Raw genomic sequence first — 18,395 nt, forward strand, 5'->3', positions numbered from 1 at the left:
ATTTACTGAGTATTGACTGTATGCAGAGCGCAAACCTAAGCCCTTGTGGGAATATAATAAAGATAAGAAACATGATCCGTGACCTCAAGGAACTCACCATCTATTAGTAGTGAGCAGTACAGAATTGTTTCCAATTGGATGAAAAAGAAAATGGAAAGATGGTTAAATGAATCATGAAGTTATTTAATAGTGTTTACGTTGTATGGCTGGCTGTGAGTGCAAATGAACTGACTTGGTAGTTTAGAGGGTATAATCTGGGGAGTAGAAAATAAGCAGCAAATGGTTAAATTATAATCGAAAATATGAGTAAATTATAGAATTGATAGCAGTGCCTACAAAGCTGTACTCAAACTTGTTTACAACTTAATGAAGCAAGGTTCCTGGATTTGTTCCACCCCAACTTCTGATAAGGAAGATCTTCAGGGATTTTGGGAGCTGGCAGAGTCCTGGGACTTTTTAAACGTTTTGCTTTAACAGCTGGGTCTTCTAGGCAAAGTTTTTCCCAAAGATAGCTCTGCACCAATAATTTGCTGGGTTAAGGGGGAAAACGTTGTAGGTATCTTTCTTTTTTTTTCCCTCTGAGCTTAGACATAGTGGGTGAGGTTTCACGTCTTAGATAACACCCGGGAAATAGATTTGACTCTCGGGAAACCAGACAAGACTCGAGATTCAGAAACTCAAGTTTTTTTGGAAACTGCCTCCATCCAGTTTGAAGGTTGGACTTCCACTGGGATCTGAGTTCTGTCGTGATGCAGCTCTGAAAAGTCTTTTGTTTCCTATGACTGGACACAAAAATCCAAGAACACAGAAATGCATCACTGTAGAAAAACTAACAAAGGGGTAAGGTGCTTTTTTCTTTTTTATAACAACAGATTTTTCTCTTAATTTCTCAGTTCTCATTCTTTGATTTATGGACTTTTCCTGTGCAGGTCCCTACTTGTTTCAATATAAAACAGAAGCCAGATTGCAATAACGTAGGTTCGAATTGTCTGACTATCCTTGGAAAATTGAGCATGGATTGTGAATTTTGGTCTTCACCAAAATCACAATCTTAATTCTGAAATATTGTGAGAAAGACAAAATTCATTTTGTAGCCCACTGTTTCTCTTTTGGCAGATCTCCAGGACAGTTTAAAAAATATCTGAATAGACACCCTCATGTGATTTATTGGTTCTAATCAGGTGGTCCTTAAAGGAATCTTTAAAGGTGGCTTTATTGTTAGTGTCGAATGCCTTTGAGTCGTTTATGAGCCATGGTGGCTCCTTGGACACGTCTTCTCCAGGAAATCCCATTTTCTTCTGTACTTGTTCTGGTATGTAGTCCATAGTGTATTTTTGGTCAAAAATATGGAACTCCTTTTCTATTGCCTTCTTTTCCGTGCTGATGTTGCTGCCCAGTACAGGTGAATCAACTTTATCTGTTGCTTTGGCTTAGTCCTTTTGATTATAGGTAAACCCGATGAGAGAATAGCTCTTTAGCTCTAAGCTCTAAGCTTCATCAGCATACACAAACTACTGCCACGATAAGGAATGGATTCAAAGGAGAGTGGGATTTATTAGAAAAATGAAATCAGATTGAATTCTGAAACATCTTCACACTACATATATGACGTCTAGAGGAATATATTTATTACTGGGCACTATCACCCAGTGCAAAGATGATAGGACTGGAAATGAGAGACCTGGATATGGGAAGCATCATGGCCTAGTGGATAGATCACAGACCTGGGAATCAGAAAGACCTGGGTTCTAATCCCGGCTCTGCCAAATAGTTGCTGTGTGACCTTGGGCAAGTCACTTCACTTCTCTGTATCTGAGAAACCTCATCTGTAAAATGGAGATTAAGAGTGTAAACCCCATGTGGGACAGAGACAATGTCCAACTTCATTAACTTGTATTTACTGCAGAGCTTAGAACAGTGCTTGACAACTAGTAAGTGCTTAACAAGTACCATTATTCTTATTATTAGTTCCTGCTCTGTTCCTCGACTGTTGGGCAATCTTGTAAAAGCCACTATAATGATATTAATAATAATTGGGCAGGAAATGTGTGTAACAACTCTGTTATATTGTACCCTCCCATGTTCTTAGTATAGTGCTCTGCTTAGTACAGTGCTCAGCACATAGTAAGCACTCAATAAATAGGATTGATTGCTTGTTTTATAATAGGGTATTTGTTAAGGATTTACTCTGCACTATACACAGGAATAAATTCCTGATAAATATTTTTGTTATTATTTTTATTATGGTATTTGTTAGGTTCTATGCGCTAAGCACTGTTCTAAGCATTAGGATAGATGAAAGATAATCAGTACAGACAAGTGGTATGATGTAGTGGATAAAGCATGGGCCCGGAAGTCAGAAGGACCAGGGTTCTAATCCTGGCTGTGCCACTTGTCTGCTGCTTGACCTTGGGCAAAGCACTTAAAATGATAATAATAATAGTATTTGTTAAGCGCTTATTATGTGTCAAACACTGTTCTAAACACTGGGGTAGATACAAAGTAATCAGGTTAAATCTGTGTCTCACAGTTTTAATCCTCATTTTACAGATGAGGTAATTGAGGCACAAAGAAGTTAAGTGACTTTTCCAAAGTCACACAGCTGTAAATTGGCAGAGCTGGGATGAGAACACACGACCTCTGACTCCCAACCCTGACCTCTTTCCACTAGGCCAGGTTGCTTCAACATATCAACATGTGGGACACAGACCCTGTCCAAACCGATTAGCTTGTACTTATCCCAGTGCTTAGAACAGTGCCTGGCACATAGTAAGCCCTTAACAAATAACACACAAAAATGAGGGCACTAAGTCTAAATAGGTGTGAGATAGAATTTAATCCCCATTTTACAGATGGGGAAACTGAGGCACAGAAACGTTAAATGAGTTGGTCAAGGTCATAAAACAGGCAGGTGGGAGAGCTGGAATTAGAACCCAAATCATATGACTTCCAGGCCTGTGCCCTTTCCATTAGGCCATGCTGCTTCTCTCGTGCCTCAGTTTTTTACTTTACAAAACAGGGATAAAATTTTCACTCTCTCTACTTCTTAGATTGTGAGCCCTATATGGAAGAAGGACTGTTTCCTATCTGATTAGCCTGTATTCTAGTACTTAACACAATGCCTGGCACTTGGTGAGCACTTAATAGATAAAAATTATTTTCATCACCTCACTGGAAATGAAAGGGATGTACATCCAGTAAAGACACAAAGTTACCCTTGCAGTGTTTTCATATACATCGACACAGTATTGTAAGTGATATTCATTTATAAGTAGAATGAACTGGTCCCTTCAATTTTCAAAATGTTATTTACAATGTTTCATTTTTCATTTATTTCAGGTAAATATTCCTCATTCCCGGGATGGAAAATAGGAATAACGTCACAGAATTTGTTCTTTTAGGTCTGTCTAGTGATAGAAATTTGCAGATATTCTGCTCTGGGCTGTTCCTCTCGTGTTATTTTGCAATCCTTTTAGGGAATTTCATCATCCTCATCACTGTCAGAAGTAGTTCCCTCATCAAACAGCCCATGTATTTCTTCCTCTGCCAGTTGTCCCTCATGGACCTCAGCTACACTTCCACAGTGACTCCCAAATTGGTCAGAGATTTGCTGACTGGGAAGAAAACCATTTCTTTCGGTCACTGCATGATGCAACTCTTCACCATGCACTTATTTGGTGGGGTTGAGATCTTGATCCTTGTAGGGATGGCCTACGATCGCTATGTTGCAATCTGCAAACCCTTGCGCTATGTGGTCATCATGAACAAGCAGCGGTGTGCCATAGTGGTTGCAGTGTGCTGGGGAGGAGGATTTCTCCATTCCATCGTCCAGTGGCTCCTTATTATATTTTTGCCCTTCTGTGGTCCCAATAAGATTGATCACTATTTCTGCGATGTTTACCCTCTCCTGGAACTAGCCTGCACAGATACTGACCTGATAGGATTTTTAATTCTGGCCGATTCAGGGACAATTTCATTGTTCTCATTTACAGTAGTAGTCTTCTCTTATGGCACCATTTTAGCCAGTCTGAGGATCCGCTCTTTGGAAGGACGTCGCAAAGCCCTCTCCACCTGCGCTTCCCACATCACTGTGGTGGCATTGTTTTTCTTGCCCTGTGCCTTTATTTACCTTCGGCCAGCCCAGACCTTCCCCGAGGATAAGGTGTTTGCTCTCTTTTACACCATCATCTCCCCCATGTTCAACCCCCTCATCTATACGCTGAGGAACAAAGAAATGAAAACGGCCATGAGACAAGTGTGGTGTTGGAAGCCGCATTTGGAAAGAAAATCAGCCAGGTGAAACAGATGTGTACATCTCCTTCCCCTCCTGTGTTTGGCTTATTCTATTTACCCAGCACTTCTGTGTACAATTGAAACGAATTTTCTCCTAGGCTCAGGGGAAATGTGAATTGTAACTGTATATCAGATTGCAAACTTCCCTTCCTCCACATCAATATCTATATTTAATACAGTCATCCACTACCTTATGCCATTTCAAATAATATATATCCAGAAAAAGGAATATCTCCTGCTCAGTGAGATGGAAAACTGTAGTATTCAGTTGATGTTGAAATTAATTGTAAGCTTCAGGGAACAGCAATTACGTCTTTGATATTCATTCTTTCATTCATTCAATCATATTTATTGAGTGCTTACTGTGTACAAAGCACTGTACTAAGTGCTTGGGAAGTACAAGTCGGCAACATATCGAGACGGTCCCTACCCAGTAACGGGCTCACAGTCAAGAAGGGGGAGACAGACAACAAAACAAAACACGTAGACAGATGTCAAAATCCTCAGAACAAATAGAATTGAACCTATATGCACATCTTTAACCAAATAAATAGTAAATATGTACAAGTAAAATAGAGTAATCAATCTGTACAAATATGTAGAGAGGTGCTGTGGGGAGGGGAAGGAGGTAGGGTGGGGGATATGCAGAGGAGGAGAGGAAAAAGATTGCTCAGTCTGGAAAGGCCTCCTGGAGGAGGTGAGCTCTCGGTAGAACTTTGAAGAGAGGAAGAGAGCTATCTTGGCGGATGTGTGGAGGGAGGGCATTCCAGGCCAGGGGAAGGACGTGGGCCAGGGGACGACGGCGGAACAGGTGAGAACGAGGTACAGTGTGGAGGTTAGTAGCAGAGGAGCGGAGGGTGGGGGCTGGGCTGGAGAAGGAGAGAAGGGAGGTGAGGGAGGAGAGGGCGAGGTGATGAAGAGCCTTGAAGCCGAGAGTGTGGAGTTTTTGCTTGATTCGTAGGTTGACAGGCAGCCACTGGAGATTTTGGAGGAGGGGAGTAACATGCCCAGAGTGTTTCTGCACAAAGATAATCCAGGCAGCAGAGTGAAGTATAAACTGAAGTGGGGAGAGATGGGAGGATGGGAGATCAGAGAGGAGGCTAATGCAGTGATGCAACACAGATATTTGCTATGCAATGATGGCAGATGTGGGTTTTAGAAGTTACAGTCTCTATTATATGTTTATATGCAAAGCGGGGTTTTCGGTGGGTTCTACTTATAAAATTGCCTCAGTCTCTCCTTGCTGGTAGGTGAGGCACAGAGGAGGGTTTGAAAACTCCTTTCAAACATAGGGGAGAATGCATTTAGGATTTTAAGTGGGAAGCAGTATTGTCTAGTGTAAAGAGCACGAGGCTAGTAGTCAGAGGATTTGGGTTCTAATCCTGTGTGACCTTAGGTAAGTCACTTATCTTCTCTGTACCTCCGTTACCTCACGTGTAACAAGAGAATTGAGACAGTGAACCCCCGTGTGGGATATAGACTGTGCCTAACCTGAGTATCTTGCATCTATTTCAGCACTTAGTACTGCACCTGGCACAGAGTAGAAACTTAAATATCATTAAAAAAAAGTTATCTTCACTTTGCTCAGTCTATTGTTGTATAACCTTTGCCAAGAGAATAATTCACCAGGCTGAGGTAGTTCAAAGGTGTGGTGGAGGCCTGGAATTTCTCAGTGGAAGGGATTTATTTGCAATATTTTTCATTTAAGGAAAGGGGACAGTGTTCTAGGTGTACCTTCTTCTGCACTTGCAACTGTGATGTAAGAATTAGGACTTGAAAAAGAAAGAAAGAATGGGGAGGTGGCTGCTGATAATGGGAAAAATGGGAATCCTGCTAGAATGGATAATAAATACAGGAACATACAACTGTCAAAAGTCTAGAGACAATAATGTGTATATCCATAGAGCTCAAAGATTAAGATGTAGAAGTCAGAGGGGCAATAAGGAACCACCCCCATGAGAATGTTCAGATATGTTTGTTTCCATTTTATGTTATGACATGAAGCTTATTTGTCCCTCACTGGCAGGTAAAATATCAGTTAATTTTCAGAAGCATGATGAGGGGTGTTAATGTCTTTGTTTTGATTTTTTTAAATAACATTAGTCAAGAGCTTACTATGTGTCAGGCACCGTACTTTAGTGCAGGGGGAGATACAATCTAATCAGGTTGTACACAGTCCATTTCCCCCATGGGGCTCACAGGCTTAATTCCCATTTTACAGATGAGGTAACTAAGGCACAGAGAACCTGAATGGCTTCCCCCACATCACATAGCTGGCAAGTGTTAGAGACAGGAATAAAACCCAGGTCCTTCTGACTCCCAAGCCCGTGTTCTATCCACTAGGTCACGCTGCAAAAGTTATGACCATGACTTGAATGTGTCTGTTTATTCTTATATTGTACTCTCAGAAGCACTTAAATCAGCATTCTGCACACACTTAATGCTTAATAAATATTACTGAATGAATTGAATGATTGAATTTAGGCTAGATTTCAAGTTGACTTTAGATTCCAGGGGAGAATTGGGATGCAGTGGCAAACTGGCTTCCCCTAAGATGTGTGGGGTGGCACACTGAAGAGACGGAGATGAGCACAGCAGAGCAGGGCAGAGCTGGCCCCAAGAGAGCTGAGGAGACACAGGCCGGGCCAGGCTGGACCTGGAGGAGGCAAGGGGAGCCGGGCTGGGCTGGTCTTAGCTGAGGAGAGCCCAACGCTGCTGTGCAGGCTCTGAGCGGGACTTGGCTTGGAGGTGTCTCTGCTTCCTATCATTCAACCTATAATTTTGGGGGGGAAGCAGCAGCATGGTGTATTCACTAGAGCATGGGCCTGGGAATCAGAAGGTCCTGGCTTCTAATCCCAGCTCCACCACTTGTCTGCTGAGTGACCTTGGGCAAGTCACTTCACTTCTCTGGGCCTCAGTTACCTCATCTGGAAAATGGGGATCAAAACTGGGAGCCCCGTGAGGGACAGGGACTGTGTCCAAACCCCTTTGTTGTATTCACTCCAGTGTTTAATACAGTGCCTGGCACATAGTAAACACTTAACAGAGACCATTATTATCATTACTGTTATTATTACTTATTGAGTGCTTACCACGTGCAAGGCACTGTATTAAGTACTTGGAGGTGTACAGTACAACCAAGTAGGTAGACACAATCCCTACCCACAGAGCATACGATATGCATGGATAGAAAGGAGATAAAAAGCAAACAAAAAAATCAAAAACAAGAAAACGCTATTTAGAGGAACAAGTATAGTGTAAGGGCACTAACATAAATCCTGATCTCCTATTAGACCCTGGCTTTCAAATCTTGCTCCACTTACACCAATGCACTTGTGTCTATACCCATTGAGGACTATAATGGCTCAGCACCACAGGATTTATGTTACTTATTGCTTTACTAGTTCCTGTCTATGGAGTTTTCTTGTTTTTGTTTTATGAGGTCCTTCATTGTTTTCATAACTGCCTAAATCTGTAGCCAACTGGTAGAATGAAATAGTTCGAAGTTAAGAAGGAATGAGTGCTTTTTCCTTAGTCTGACCGTGAGGGTTATACATTTGCTTTCTGTAACTGGCTTATGAAACAATCAATCTATAGCATTTATTGAGAGCTGACTATATGCAGAACAGAATTCTAAACCACCAAGGGAGTTCAATACAGGAAAAGATGTGATCCCTGTGCTCAAAAATCTTACGATCTATTGGGCGTGATTGGCAAGAACATGGAAAGATGGATAAATGAATCATTAAGTAGTTAGTAGCATACATTAATCTTTGTGTGCCTAATTGGAATGGATGGCCACAAAGGAACCAAGTGGGTAGTAAAGGGATGGAGAGAGATGTCTGGGCTTTCTGTGGCAGGGTTAACATCACATGGCCATCAACCATTCTATGGTGGGCTTCTGACAACGCTATGCCTCTTCCAAAATCTTCAAGATCATGAAACTCTTAATGTCCTTCTAGAGAGGAATTTTAAATGATAGTTATTTGCATGAATAATGGTTACTGGAACAGTCACCATTTTGTCATTAAAAAATTAAAACCATGTGTTTCGTGTATTTCATTTCAATGTGCTTGTGGTATCTTGGTTCCTCTCAGTGAGACAGTGTTACCTTTGAAAATAACTTTCAAAAATATTCAGACCTGAAAATTTCATTTGATCTACATATATTGCATAGGCCCTGCAGGCAATTAGTTGGGGAATCAGGATTAGAACCCAGGTCCTCTGACTCCCAGACCCGTGTTCTTTCCACTGCTTCCCATTGTTTTCAAGGATCCTCAGCCGCATTAACCTTACTTGTTTAGTTTTGCCACAACCACCCAGTGTATTACCTCTTCCTTCTGAGCTCATCTCCAGCCCTGATCTTTCTCCTTCCCTGTAGTCTTCTATTTCCTCCTGCCTTCCGGACAGCTCTACTAGGGTGTCCAGACAACATTTCAAATTTAAGATGTCTGAAACAGATAACTCCTTATTTCCCCACCTAAACAATTCCCTCCCTGTAACATTCCCATCACTATAGGCAGCACCACCATCCTCTCCTTTTTTAGTGGTATCTATCAAACACATACTCTGTGCCAGGCCCTGTACTAAGCAGTGGGGTAGATATGAGTTTATCAGGTTGCATACAGTTCATGTCTTCACAGAGCACTCACTGTCTTAATCTCTATTTTACAGATGAGGTAACAGACACAGAGAAGTTAAAAGACTTCATTCATTCATTCATTCAGTTGTATTTATTGAGCACTTACTGTGTGCAGAGCATGGTACTAAGCACTTGGAAAGTGCAAGTCGGCAACATATGGAGACGGTCCCTACCCAACAACGGGCTCACAGTCTAGAAGGGAGAGACAGACAACAAAACGAAACATGTAAACAGGTGTCAAAATCGTCAGAATAAATAGAATAATAGTTATATGCACATAATTAACAAAGTAAATAGAATAGTAAATATGTACAAGTAAAATTAATAGAGTAATAAATCTGTAGAAATACATACAAGTGCCGTGGTGAGGGGAAGCAGGTTTGGCGGGGGGATGGGGAGGAGCAGAGGAAAAAGGGGGCTAAGTCTGGGAAGGCCTCCTGGGGGATGTAAGCTCTTAGTAGGGCTTTGAAGGTAGGAAAAGAGCTAGCTTGGCAGATTTGTGGAGGGAGGACATCCCAGGCCAGGGGAAGGACGTGGGCCAGGGATCGACCACGGGACAGGCCAGAACGAAGCACATCGAGGAGGTTAGTGGCAGAGGAGCAGAGTGCGCAGGTTGGGCTGTAGAAGGAGAGAAGCGAGATGAGTTAGGAGGAGGCAAGGTGATGGAGAGCCTTGAAGCCGAGAGTGAGGAGTTTTTTCTTGATTCATTGGTTGACAGGCAGTCACTAGAGATTTTTGAGGAGGGGAGTAACACCCCCAGAGCATTTCTGTACAAAGAAAATCCAGGCAGCAGAGTGAGGTATAGACTGAAGTGGCGAGAGACAGGGGGATGGGAGATCATAGAGGAGGCTGATGCAGTAATCCAGTTAGGATAGGATAAGAGATTGAACCAGCAAGGTAGCGGTTTGGATGGAGAGGAAAGGGCGGATCTGGGCGATGTTGTGAAGGTGAGACCAGCAAGTTTTGGTGACGGGCTGGATGTGTGGGGTGAACGAGAGAGCGGGGTCGAGGATGACACCAAGGTTCCTGGCTTGTGAGATGGGAAGAATGGTAGTGCCATCTGTAGTGTTGGAAAAGTCAGGGAGAGGACAGGGTTTGGAAGGGAAGATAAGGAGTTCAGTCTTGGACATGTTGAGTTTTAGATGGCGGGCAGCCATCCAGATGGAGATGTCCTGAAGGCAGGAGGAGATATGAGCCTGGAGGGAGGGAGAGAGAGCAGGGGCAGAGATGTAGATTTGGGTGTCATCAGCGTAGAGATGATAGTTGAAGCCGTAGGAGCGAATGAGTTCACGAAGGGAGTGAGTGTAGATAGAGAACAGAAGGGGATCGAGAACTGACCCTTGAGGAACCCCTAGAGTAAGGGGATGGCAGGGAGACGAGGAGCCCACAAAGGAGACTGAGAATAAATGGCTGTAGAGATAAGAGGAGAACTAGGAGAGGACGGAGTGTGTGATGCCAAGGTTGGATAGCGTGTTGAGGAGAAGGGGGTGATCCACAGTGTCGAAGGCAGCTGAGAGGTCGAGGAGGATTAGGATAGAGTAGGAGCCATTGGATTTGGCAAGCAGGAGGTCATTGGTGACCTTTGAGAGGGCAGTTTCCGTGGAGTGTAGGGGACGGAAGCCAGATTGGAGGGGGTCAAAGAGAGAGTTGGCATTGAGGAATTCGAGGCAGTGAGTATAGATGACTCGTTCTATGAGTTTGAAAAGGAAGGGTGGGAGGGAGATAGGGAGATAACTAGAAGGGGAGGTGGGGTCAAGAGAGGGTTTTTTAGGATTGGGGAGACGTGGGCATGTTAGAGGGGAAGGAAACAGTGAACCGTGATTGGTTAAAGATGGAAGTTAAAGAGGGGAGGAAGGAAGGGGCGAGAGTTTTCATAAGATGAGAGGAAATGGGGTCTGAAGCACAGGTGGATGGAGTAGCACTTGAGAGGAGGGAGGAGATCTCATCTGAAGATACATCTAGGAAGGATGGGAGAGTAGCAGAGAGGGTTGAGAGCGGGGGGATGGAGAAGGGTGACTTTGGGGAGCTTAGACCTGATGAAGTTAATTTTACTAATGAAGTAGGAGGCCAGATCATTGGGGGTAAAGGATGGAGGAAGGGGAGGTCAAGGGGCCTGAGAAGGGAGTTAAATGTATGGAACAGCTGACGGGGATGATGGGCATGGGTGTCAATAAGGGAGGAAAAGTAGTTTTGCCTGGCAGAAGAGAGGGTAGATTTAAGGCAGGGAAGGATAAACCTAAAGTGAACAAGATTGCCTTGGTGTTTAGACTTTCGACAGTAGCATTCAGCAGCTCGAGCATAAGAACAAAGGAAGCGGACAGTGGCAGTGATCCAAGGCTGTGGGTTAGTGGTGCCAGAGCGGGGAAGAGAAAGGAGAGCGAGCGAGTTGAGTTGAGTAGAGAGGGTGGAGTTGAGATCAGTTACCTGGTCATCAAGAGTGGGTTGAGAAGATAGGGAGGCGAGGTGGGGTGTGATGCACTAAGAAAGAGGAATGCAGTTGAGAGAGTGGAGGTCTCTGTGGGGTAGTAATATAGATTTACAGGGGGGAGGAGTGTGAGTGAGGAGGCAGGTGAGAAGGGTATGATCAGTGAGAGGGATTTCAGAGTTTGAGAGGGTAGAGAAGATGAGGTAGGCAGTGTTAGGAGATGAGGTCGAGAGTCTGATCAAATTGCTGAGTGGGCGGGGTGGTGTGGAGCAGGAGGTTGGCAGAGTCATGGAGAGATAGAAGGCGGAGAGACAGAGGATTCACCAGGGACATCCATGTGGATGATGAATTCTCCGAGGACCAGAGTGGGCACGGAAAAGGAGAGAAGGAAGGTGAGAAAGGGGTCAAAATGGTTAAAGAAGTTGGAGGTTGGACCAGTGGAGTGGTAGATGACGGCTACAAGAATCTGGAGTGGGTGGTAGAGGCGGATGATATTGGCTTCAAAGGAGGGGAAGGAAAAGGAAGGGGGAAGAGGGATGGTGCGAAAGCGACATTGGTGTGTGAGAAGGACGCCTACATCTCCTCCTTTGCCGGTGAGTCTGGGGGAGTGGGAGAAGAGGCCTCCTCTGGAGAGAGCAGCAGAAGAGACCGTGTCGTCCGGGGTGAGCCAAGTCTCGGTGAGGGCGAGAAGGAGGAGAGAGCGGGAAAGGAACAGGTCAAGGATGAAAGGGAGCTTACCTATAATGGAGCGGGGGTTCCACAGGCCACACTTAGCAGCAGCTGTTGAGGGAGGAGAAGGAGTGGGAAAGGTTCGAGGGGTGGGGAAGGTTTGGATGGGAATGAGTTGGCAGGGGTCTGTGTCGGGAGAGGGGGATGAGGGGTGGTGATGAGAAAAGAGAACTGGGATGGGGCTGGGGCTGGGAGGAGGGGAGGGATGGGGTTGGAAGGGAGGGGTTGAGGATTGGCACTGGTACAGAGGGATTCTGAGGAGGGGTGAGGGAGGGGGTGGGGGTGGGGGAAAGGGTGGGAACGAGCTGGGTGGGAGAGAGGAAGGGGAAGGTGAGGACTGGGAAGGGCAGATGGGAATAAGGGAATTGATAGTTCATGGTGAGGTCAGCAAGGTAAATGACAAAACAGAAAGCAGTTAACAATTAACATGCAGAAGCAAAAATTAAATAAGTAGATAATGACATCAGAAACAGCAATTAACAATTAACATGTGATGGCAATAAAATAAGCAGATGATGACATCACAGAAAACCACTAACAATTAATCTGCGGTAGCAATAATATAAGCATATGATGACATCACAGAGAGCAGTTAAGGATTAACATTCGATGACAATAATAATAAAATAAGCAGATGATGACATCACAGACAGCAGTTAACAGTTCATTCATTCATTCATTCAATCGTATTTATTGAGCGCTTACTGTGTGCAGAGCACTGTACTAAATGCTTGGAAAGTACAAGTTTGCAACATATAGTGATGGTCCCCACCCAACAGCGGGCTCACAGTCTAGAAGGGGGAGGCAGAGAACAAAACAAAACATATTAACAAAATAAAATAAATAAAATAAATACAAGTAAAATAAATAAATAAATGGAGTAATGAATATGTACAAACATATGTACATATATACGGGTGCTGTGGGGAGGGGTAGGAGGTAGGGCGGGGGGGAGGAGGGGGAGAGGAAGGAGGGGGCTCAGTCTGGGAAGGCCTCCTGGAGGAGGTGAGCTCTCAGTAAGGCTTTGAAGGGAGAACGAGAGCTAGCTTAGCGGAGGTGCGGAGGGAGGGCATTCCAGGCCCGGGGGAGGACGTGGGTCGGGGGTCGACGCCGGGACAGGTGAGAACGAGGAACAGTGAGGAGATTACGAGCTGAGGAGCGGAGGGTGTGGGCTGGGCTGTGGAAGGACAGAAGAGAGGTGAGGTCGGAGGGAGCGAGGTGATGGAGAGCCTTGAAGCCTAGGGTGAGGAGATTTTGCCTGATACGTAGGTTGATTGGTAGCTACTGGAGATTTTTGAGGAGGGGAGTAACATGCCCAGAACGTTTCTGTACAAAGACGATCCGGGCAGCAGCGTGAAGTATGGATTGAAGGGGGAGAGACAGGAGGATGGGAGATCGGAGAGGACACTGATGCAGTAATCCAGTCGGGATAGGATGAGAGATTGAACGAGTAGGGTAGTGGTTTGGATGGAAAGGAAAGGGCGGATCTTGGCGATGTTGCAGAGGTGAGACCGGCAGGACTTTGTGACAGATTGGATGTGAGGGGTGAATGAGAGAGCGGAGTCGAGGATGACACCAAGGTTGCGGGGTTGTGAGACTGGAAGGATGGTAGTGCCATCAGTAGTGATGGGAAAGTCAGGGAGAGGGCAGAGTCTGCCCATCCGCCAAGCTAGCTCTCTTCCTCCCCTCAAGGCCCTACTGAGAGCTCACCTCCTCCAGGAGGCCTTCCCAGACTGAGCCCCTTCCTTCCTCTCCCCCTCATCCCCCCTCCATCCCCCCATCTTACCTCCTTCCCTTCCCCACAGCACCTGTATATATGTATATACGTTTGTACATATTTATTACTCTATTTATTTTACTTGTACATATCTGTTCTATTTATTTTATTTTGTAAGTATGTTTGGTTTTGTTCTCTGTCTCCCCTTTTTAGACTGTGAGCCCACTGTTGGTTAGGGACTGTCTCTATATGTTGCCAACTTGTACTTCCCAAGCGCTTAGTACAGTGCTGTGCACACAGTAAGCGCTCAATAAATACTATTGATTATGATGATAAGGAGTTCAGTCTTCGACATGTTGAGTTTTAGATGGCGGGCAGACATCCAGATGGAGATGTCCTGAAGACAGGAGGAGATACGAGCCTGGAGGGAGGGAGAGAGAGCAGGGGCAGAGATGTAGATTAGGGTGTCATCAGCGTAGAGATGATAGTTGAAGCCATAGGAGCGAATGAGTTCATCAAGGGAGTGAGTGTAGTTAGAGAACAGAAGGTGACCGAGAACTGACCCTTGAGGAACCCCTACAGTAAGGGGATGTGAGGGGGAGGAGGAGCCCGCAAAAGAGATTGAGAATGAACGTCCGGAGAGATAAGAGGAGAACCAGGAGAGGACAGAGTCTGTGAAGCCAAGGTTGGATAGTGTGTTGAGGAGAAGGGGGTGGTCCACAGTGTCGAAGGCAGCTGAGAGGTCTAGGAGGATTAGGATAGAGTAGGATTAACATGAGCCCAAGGTCCCAAAGCAACCTAGTGGCAGATCCAGGAATAGAACCCAGATCCTTCTGATTCCCAGCCCTGTCCTTTATCTACCAGGCCATGATGCTTCTCTGTCTCTCAAGGCTGTAACATTGGCCTTCTCCTCAACTCATCTCTCTTATTTAACCCACATATTAAATCTGTCACCAAATCCTGTAAGTCTTGCTTTCTCAAATCATTAAATTCTGCCCTTTCCTCTCCATCCAAATTGCTAATATCTTGATCCAAGCTCTTATCCTATCCCTCCTTGATTACTGCATCAGTCTCCATGCTGTCCTTCCTTCCTCCTGCCTCACTCCACTCTAATCCATACTTCACTCCGTTGCCTGGATCATTTTTCTACAAAACCATTCAGTCCATATTTCCTCACTTCTCAAGAATCTCTAATGGGTGCCCATTCACCTCAAACATAACCTCCTTACCATTGGCATTCGACCACTCAATCACCTTGTCCCCTCCTATCCTACCTCCCTGATTTCCTACTAGAGCCCATCCCGCTCACTTTGATCCTCTCACACCTACCTATTTACTGTACTTTGATCTCGTCTATCTCACCACTGACCCCTCGCCCACATCCTGTCTCTGGCCTGGAACTTCCTCCTCCTTGATATATGACAGATCACCACTTTCCCCATCTTCGAGTCTTATTAATATCACATGTCATACAAGAGGCCTTCCTTGACTAAACCCTCATTTTCCCTACTCCTTCTTATTTCTGCATCACCCTTGCAGTTGCATTTGCACCTTTGACTTACCTCACCCTCAGCCTTCCACCACTTGTGTACATAGTCATAATTTTTTTGTGTATACTAATGTCTGTCCTCCCCACTAGACTGTAAGCTCCTTGTGGGCAGGGAACCTGACCACCAACTCTCTTATATTATACCCTTTACTTAGTAAAGTGCTCTGCATAAGATAAGGACCCAATAAATGCAATTGTTTGATTCTCATTTTGCCTTTCTCTCACCTCTCCTGCATCCACCCCATTACTCAAAACTTTTCTCCTGCCTTTCTCCGGGAACCTGGATATATAGAGGAAGGAATATCTTAAGGAGGATTTTACTATAGCCTATAGGAATGGGAGAGGAATCAAGGATAAATCCACAATAGTGGGCATTAGAAACGAGGAGGGCACTTGTGCTGTCAGTTGTGATGGGAAGTTAGGTGGAGGAGAAGATTTGGGAAGGATGAAGTTTGGGTATATATTGCCCTTGGTACTCTGCATCTTATAGATGGGTTTACCAAAAGAAAATATAGTAATTGAAGAAACTGGGAGATAAAGGAATCCAAGATCATCTTTGCTATCTTTGAAGAAATTAACTCTTCAACTCCACAAATGCCTCCCACCCAGAACTCGCCTGATTTCAGCTGTGTGGTTTCCAATGACTGTTTCCAATAAGAGTGAAGGTAAGGGGAGAAAATCCCTCTTTATAATATGTTAGCCTCACTCAGAGGTGAGAAACAGAAGGCTGAGACAGAATGGTGGCAGAGGTCAAACAGTTAACTAAAATGGAAATTAAGAGCATTGATAGCACATCCACCCAAGTTAGATCCAACCACCTAAAGGCACTGGCACATGGTAAGTACTTAACAAATACAACAATAATTATTATTAATGTTAGTTTGGTTCTGATTCTTCTGATACTACTGGACAGAGAACGGGCCTGGAAGTGGGTTCTAATACCAGCTCCACCACTTGTCAGCTATGTGACCTTGGGCAAGTCACTTAACTTTTCTGTGCCTCGATCACCTCATTCGTAAAATGGGAATTAATGCCGAGAGCCCCATGTGGGACAAGAACTGTGTCCAACTTGATTAGCTTCCATTTTGCCAATGCTTAGTACAGTACCTGTCACATAGTAAGTGCTTAAATATCATTACAGATGGGGCAAGTTTCCAGACTCCCTCCCTGGAGTCTTCCCAGTGAGTCATTCCCTGGACCTTTAAGTGCTTTTAAATATACTGAGTCTGTTCAGAAAAGATTTTCCCAAGACAGTTTTTGCCCTGAGCATTAGCGGAATCAAGGATGGGAGCTACCGGCTTAGCCTCGTTGAGTATTTTCTGTGCTCAGACCCAGCTGGATGACTAAAGGTCAGAGAGACAGTTTCACAGTCTCGGTCACAAAAGCCAGAAGCTACTTCTTACTCAGGACCTCGGGTTTCTAAGAAGAAACTTCTTTTTATTAAGCAAGCAAAAGATCCAGTAGTGCTTTCTATGTAGCCATGAAAACCTTTAATGATTCCCAAGAAAGGCACTGGCAAACTGACCCACAAATCACCAAGAGATCCTTCAGTAAGATGGTAGGGGAGTATATTTTCCATATTGATTCTTTCTGTCTTCTAGTTCTAGGGATTGTTTATCTATAAAAATGGGTTGTTCCATTCATTCAATTTCATTTGCTAAGCGCTTACTTTGTGCAGAGCACTATACTAAGCGCTTGGGAAGGTACAATACAACAATAAATAGTGGCATTCCCTGCTCACAACGAGGTTTGTATTTGAGTGCAAGAGAGTATTACTTTGTCAAGCACTGGTGCGTTTTTCTGGATAAGAGATATGTTCTCATGGGATAATATTCTGTTCATTCTAGCATTTATCTAGATTTACACCCTCATCCAAACGCTGAGGAACAGAGAGATGAAAACGGCCATGAGAAAGGTGTGGGGTTGGAAGCCACATTTGGAGGGAAAATCAGGCAGATGAAATAAATACCCATATCTCCATCACCTCTTACTGCCTTGCTCTATCTACCCAGCTCTTCTCTGTACAACAGACCTGTTTTTTTCCCCCATAGGCTCATTGGTCTTCTCTTATGTCACCATTGTAGCCAGTCTGAGGACCCACTCTTAGGAAGAACGTCACAAAGCTCTCTCCACCTGCATTTCCCACATCACCGTAGTGGCATTACTTTTTTTGGCGTGCATCTTCATTTAACTCAGGCCCAGACCTTCTCCGAAGGTCACTGTTATAAGGAATGTCCTTGAAAGTCAAATATATGTTCTGATTTTAGCGCAGTAGATGAAGGTCTGTAAACTGTACCTTTTTCTGGGGAAAGTTATCTGGACCAAATTCACGTTTCAGGGTTTGAATCACCCCCTTTCTGTTAGTATGGTGTCTTGTGTCCACCATCTGCTGACACTGTCAGAGAAAAACCCAAAACATTTGACACAATATCAATCACATCTTTTTTTGTGATGTCCAAAGTTAGTCAGTGGTGTACGAAGAGAAAATTATGAACAAATACGATCCTTCTAGTATTGCTTAGCTTCTCCCCTCAGATCAGTCTCTGAAGACATTTTGGTTCCATCATACAAGTTTTGAAGGAATACCAAATACATCAACGCCTACGAAGTCTAACAGTGACAGAACATGATTATTTATATATCAACATGTACCTTTTTCCCCAATTGAAATGTGAAATAGCTTCAGATGAGCTAAAAATGTTTTGTTTCAGCTGGCTATAACTAATAGAATGAAGTATGGCACCCTAGACTTTGATATTCATCTGAAAAGAATTGACCATTAATTTCCTCGATATTTTTTCCTATGGACAGGATTTAAATGAGGTTCAATTTACAGAATGTTATCACTCGAAGGACAGAGGTTTAGAATAGGGAGGATATGAAAATTTTGGTTTGAAAGGTCCCAGTTTTGCCAATCTGTTGCAGTTTGGTTGTTAGGCTTATGGGAGAAATCATGTACAATAAAAAGTATTGTAACTTGGTACATACTATTTATGAGATTTCCTTTTGCAGTCATTACAGATAAATGCTGCTCATTCAC

The 18,395-nt window shown here is 44.1% G+C and overlaps 1 protein-coding gene across 1 annotated transcript; it reads left to right on the forward strand.

Annotated features, from left to right (window-relative positions):
* Positions 1-3,361: 3,361 nt before the first annotated feature.
* LOC119940064 (olfactory receptor 4P4-like) lies at positions 3,362-4,300 on the forward strand. The gene has a single exon (XM_038760112.1). The coding sequence runs from the start codon at positions 3,362-3,364 to the stop codon at positions 4,298-4,300; it is 939 nt and encodes a 312-aa protein (XP_038616040.1).
* The last annotated feature ends 14,095 nt before the right edge of the window (positions 4,301-18,395 follow it).

The sequence above is a fragment of the Tachyglossus aculeatus genome, chromosome 18 (assembly GCF_015852505.1).
Source record: "Tachyglossus aculeatus isolate mTacAcu1 chromosome 18, mTacAcu1.pri, whole genome shotgun sequence".
NCBI classification, from domain to species: Eukaryota; Metazoa; Chordata; class Mammalia; order Monotremata; family Tachyglossidae; genus Tachyglossus; species Tachyglossus aculeatus.

Coding starts and splice junctions, on each gene's coding strand:
- LOC119940064 (XM_038760112.1), top strand. CDS start 3,362: ATGGAAAATAGGAATAACGTCACAGAATTTGTTCTTTTAGGTCTGTCT.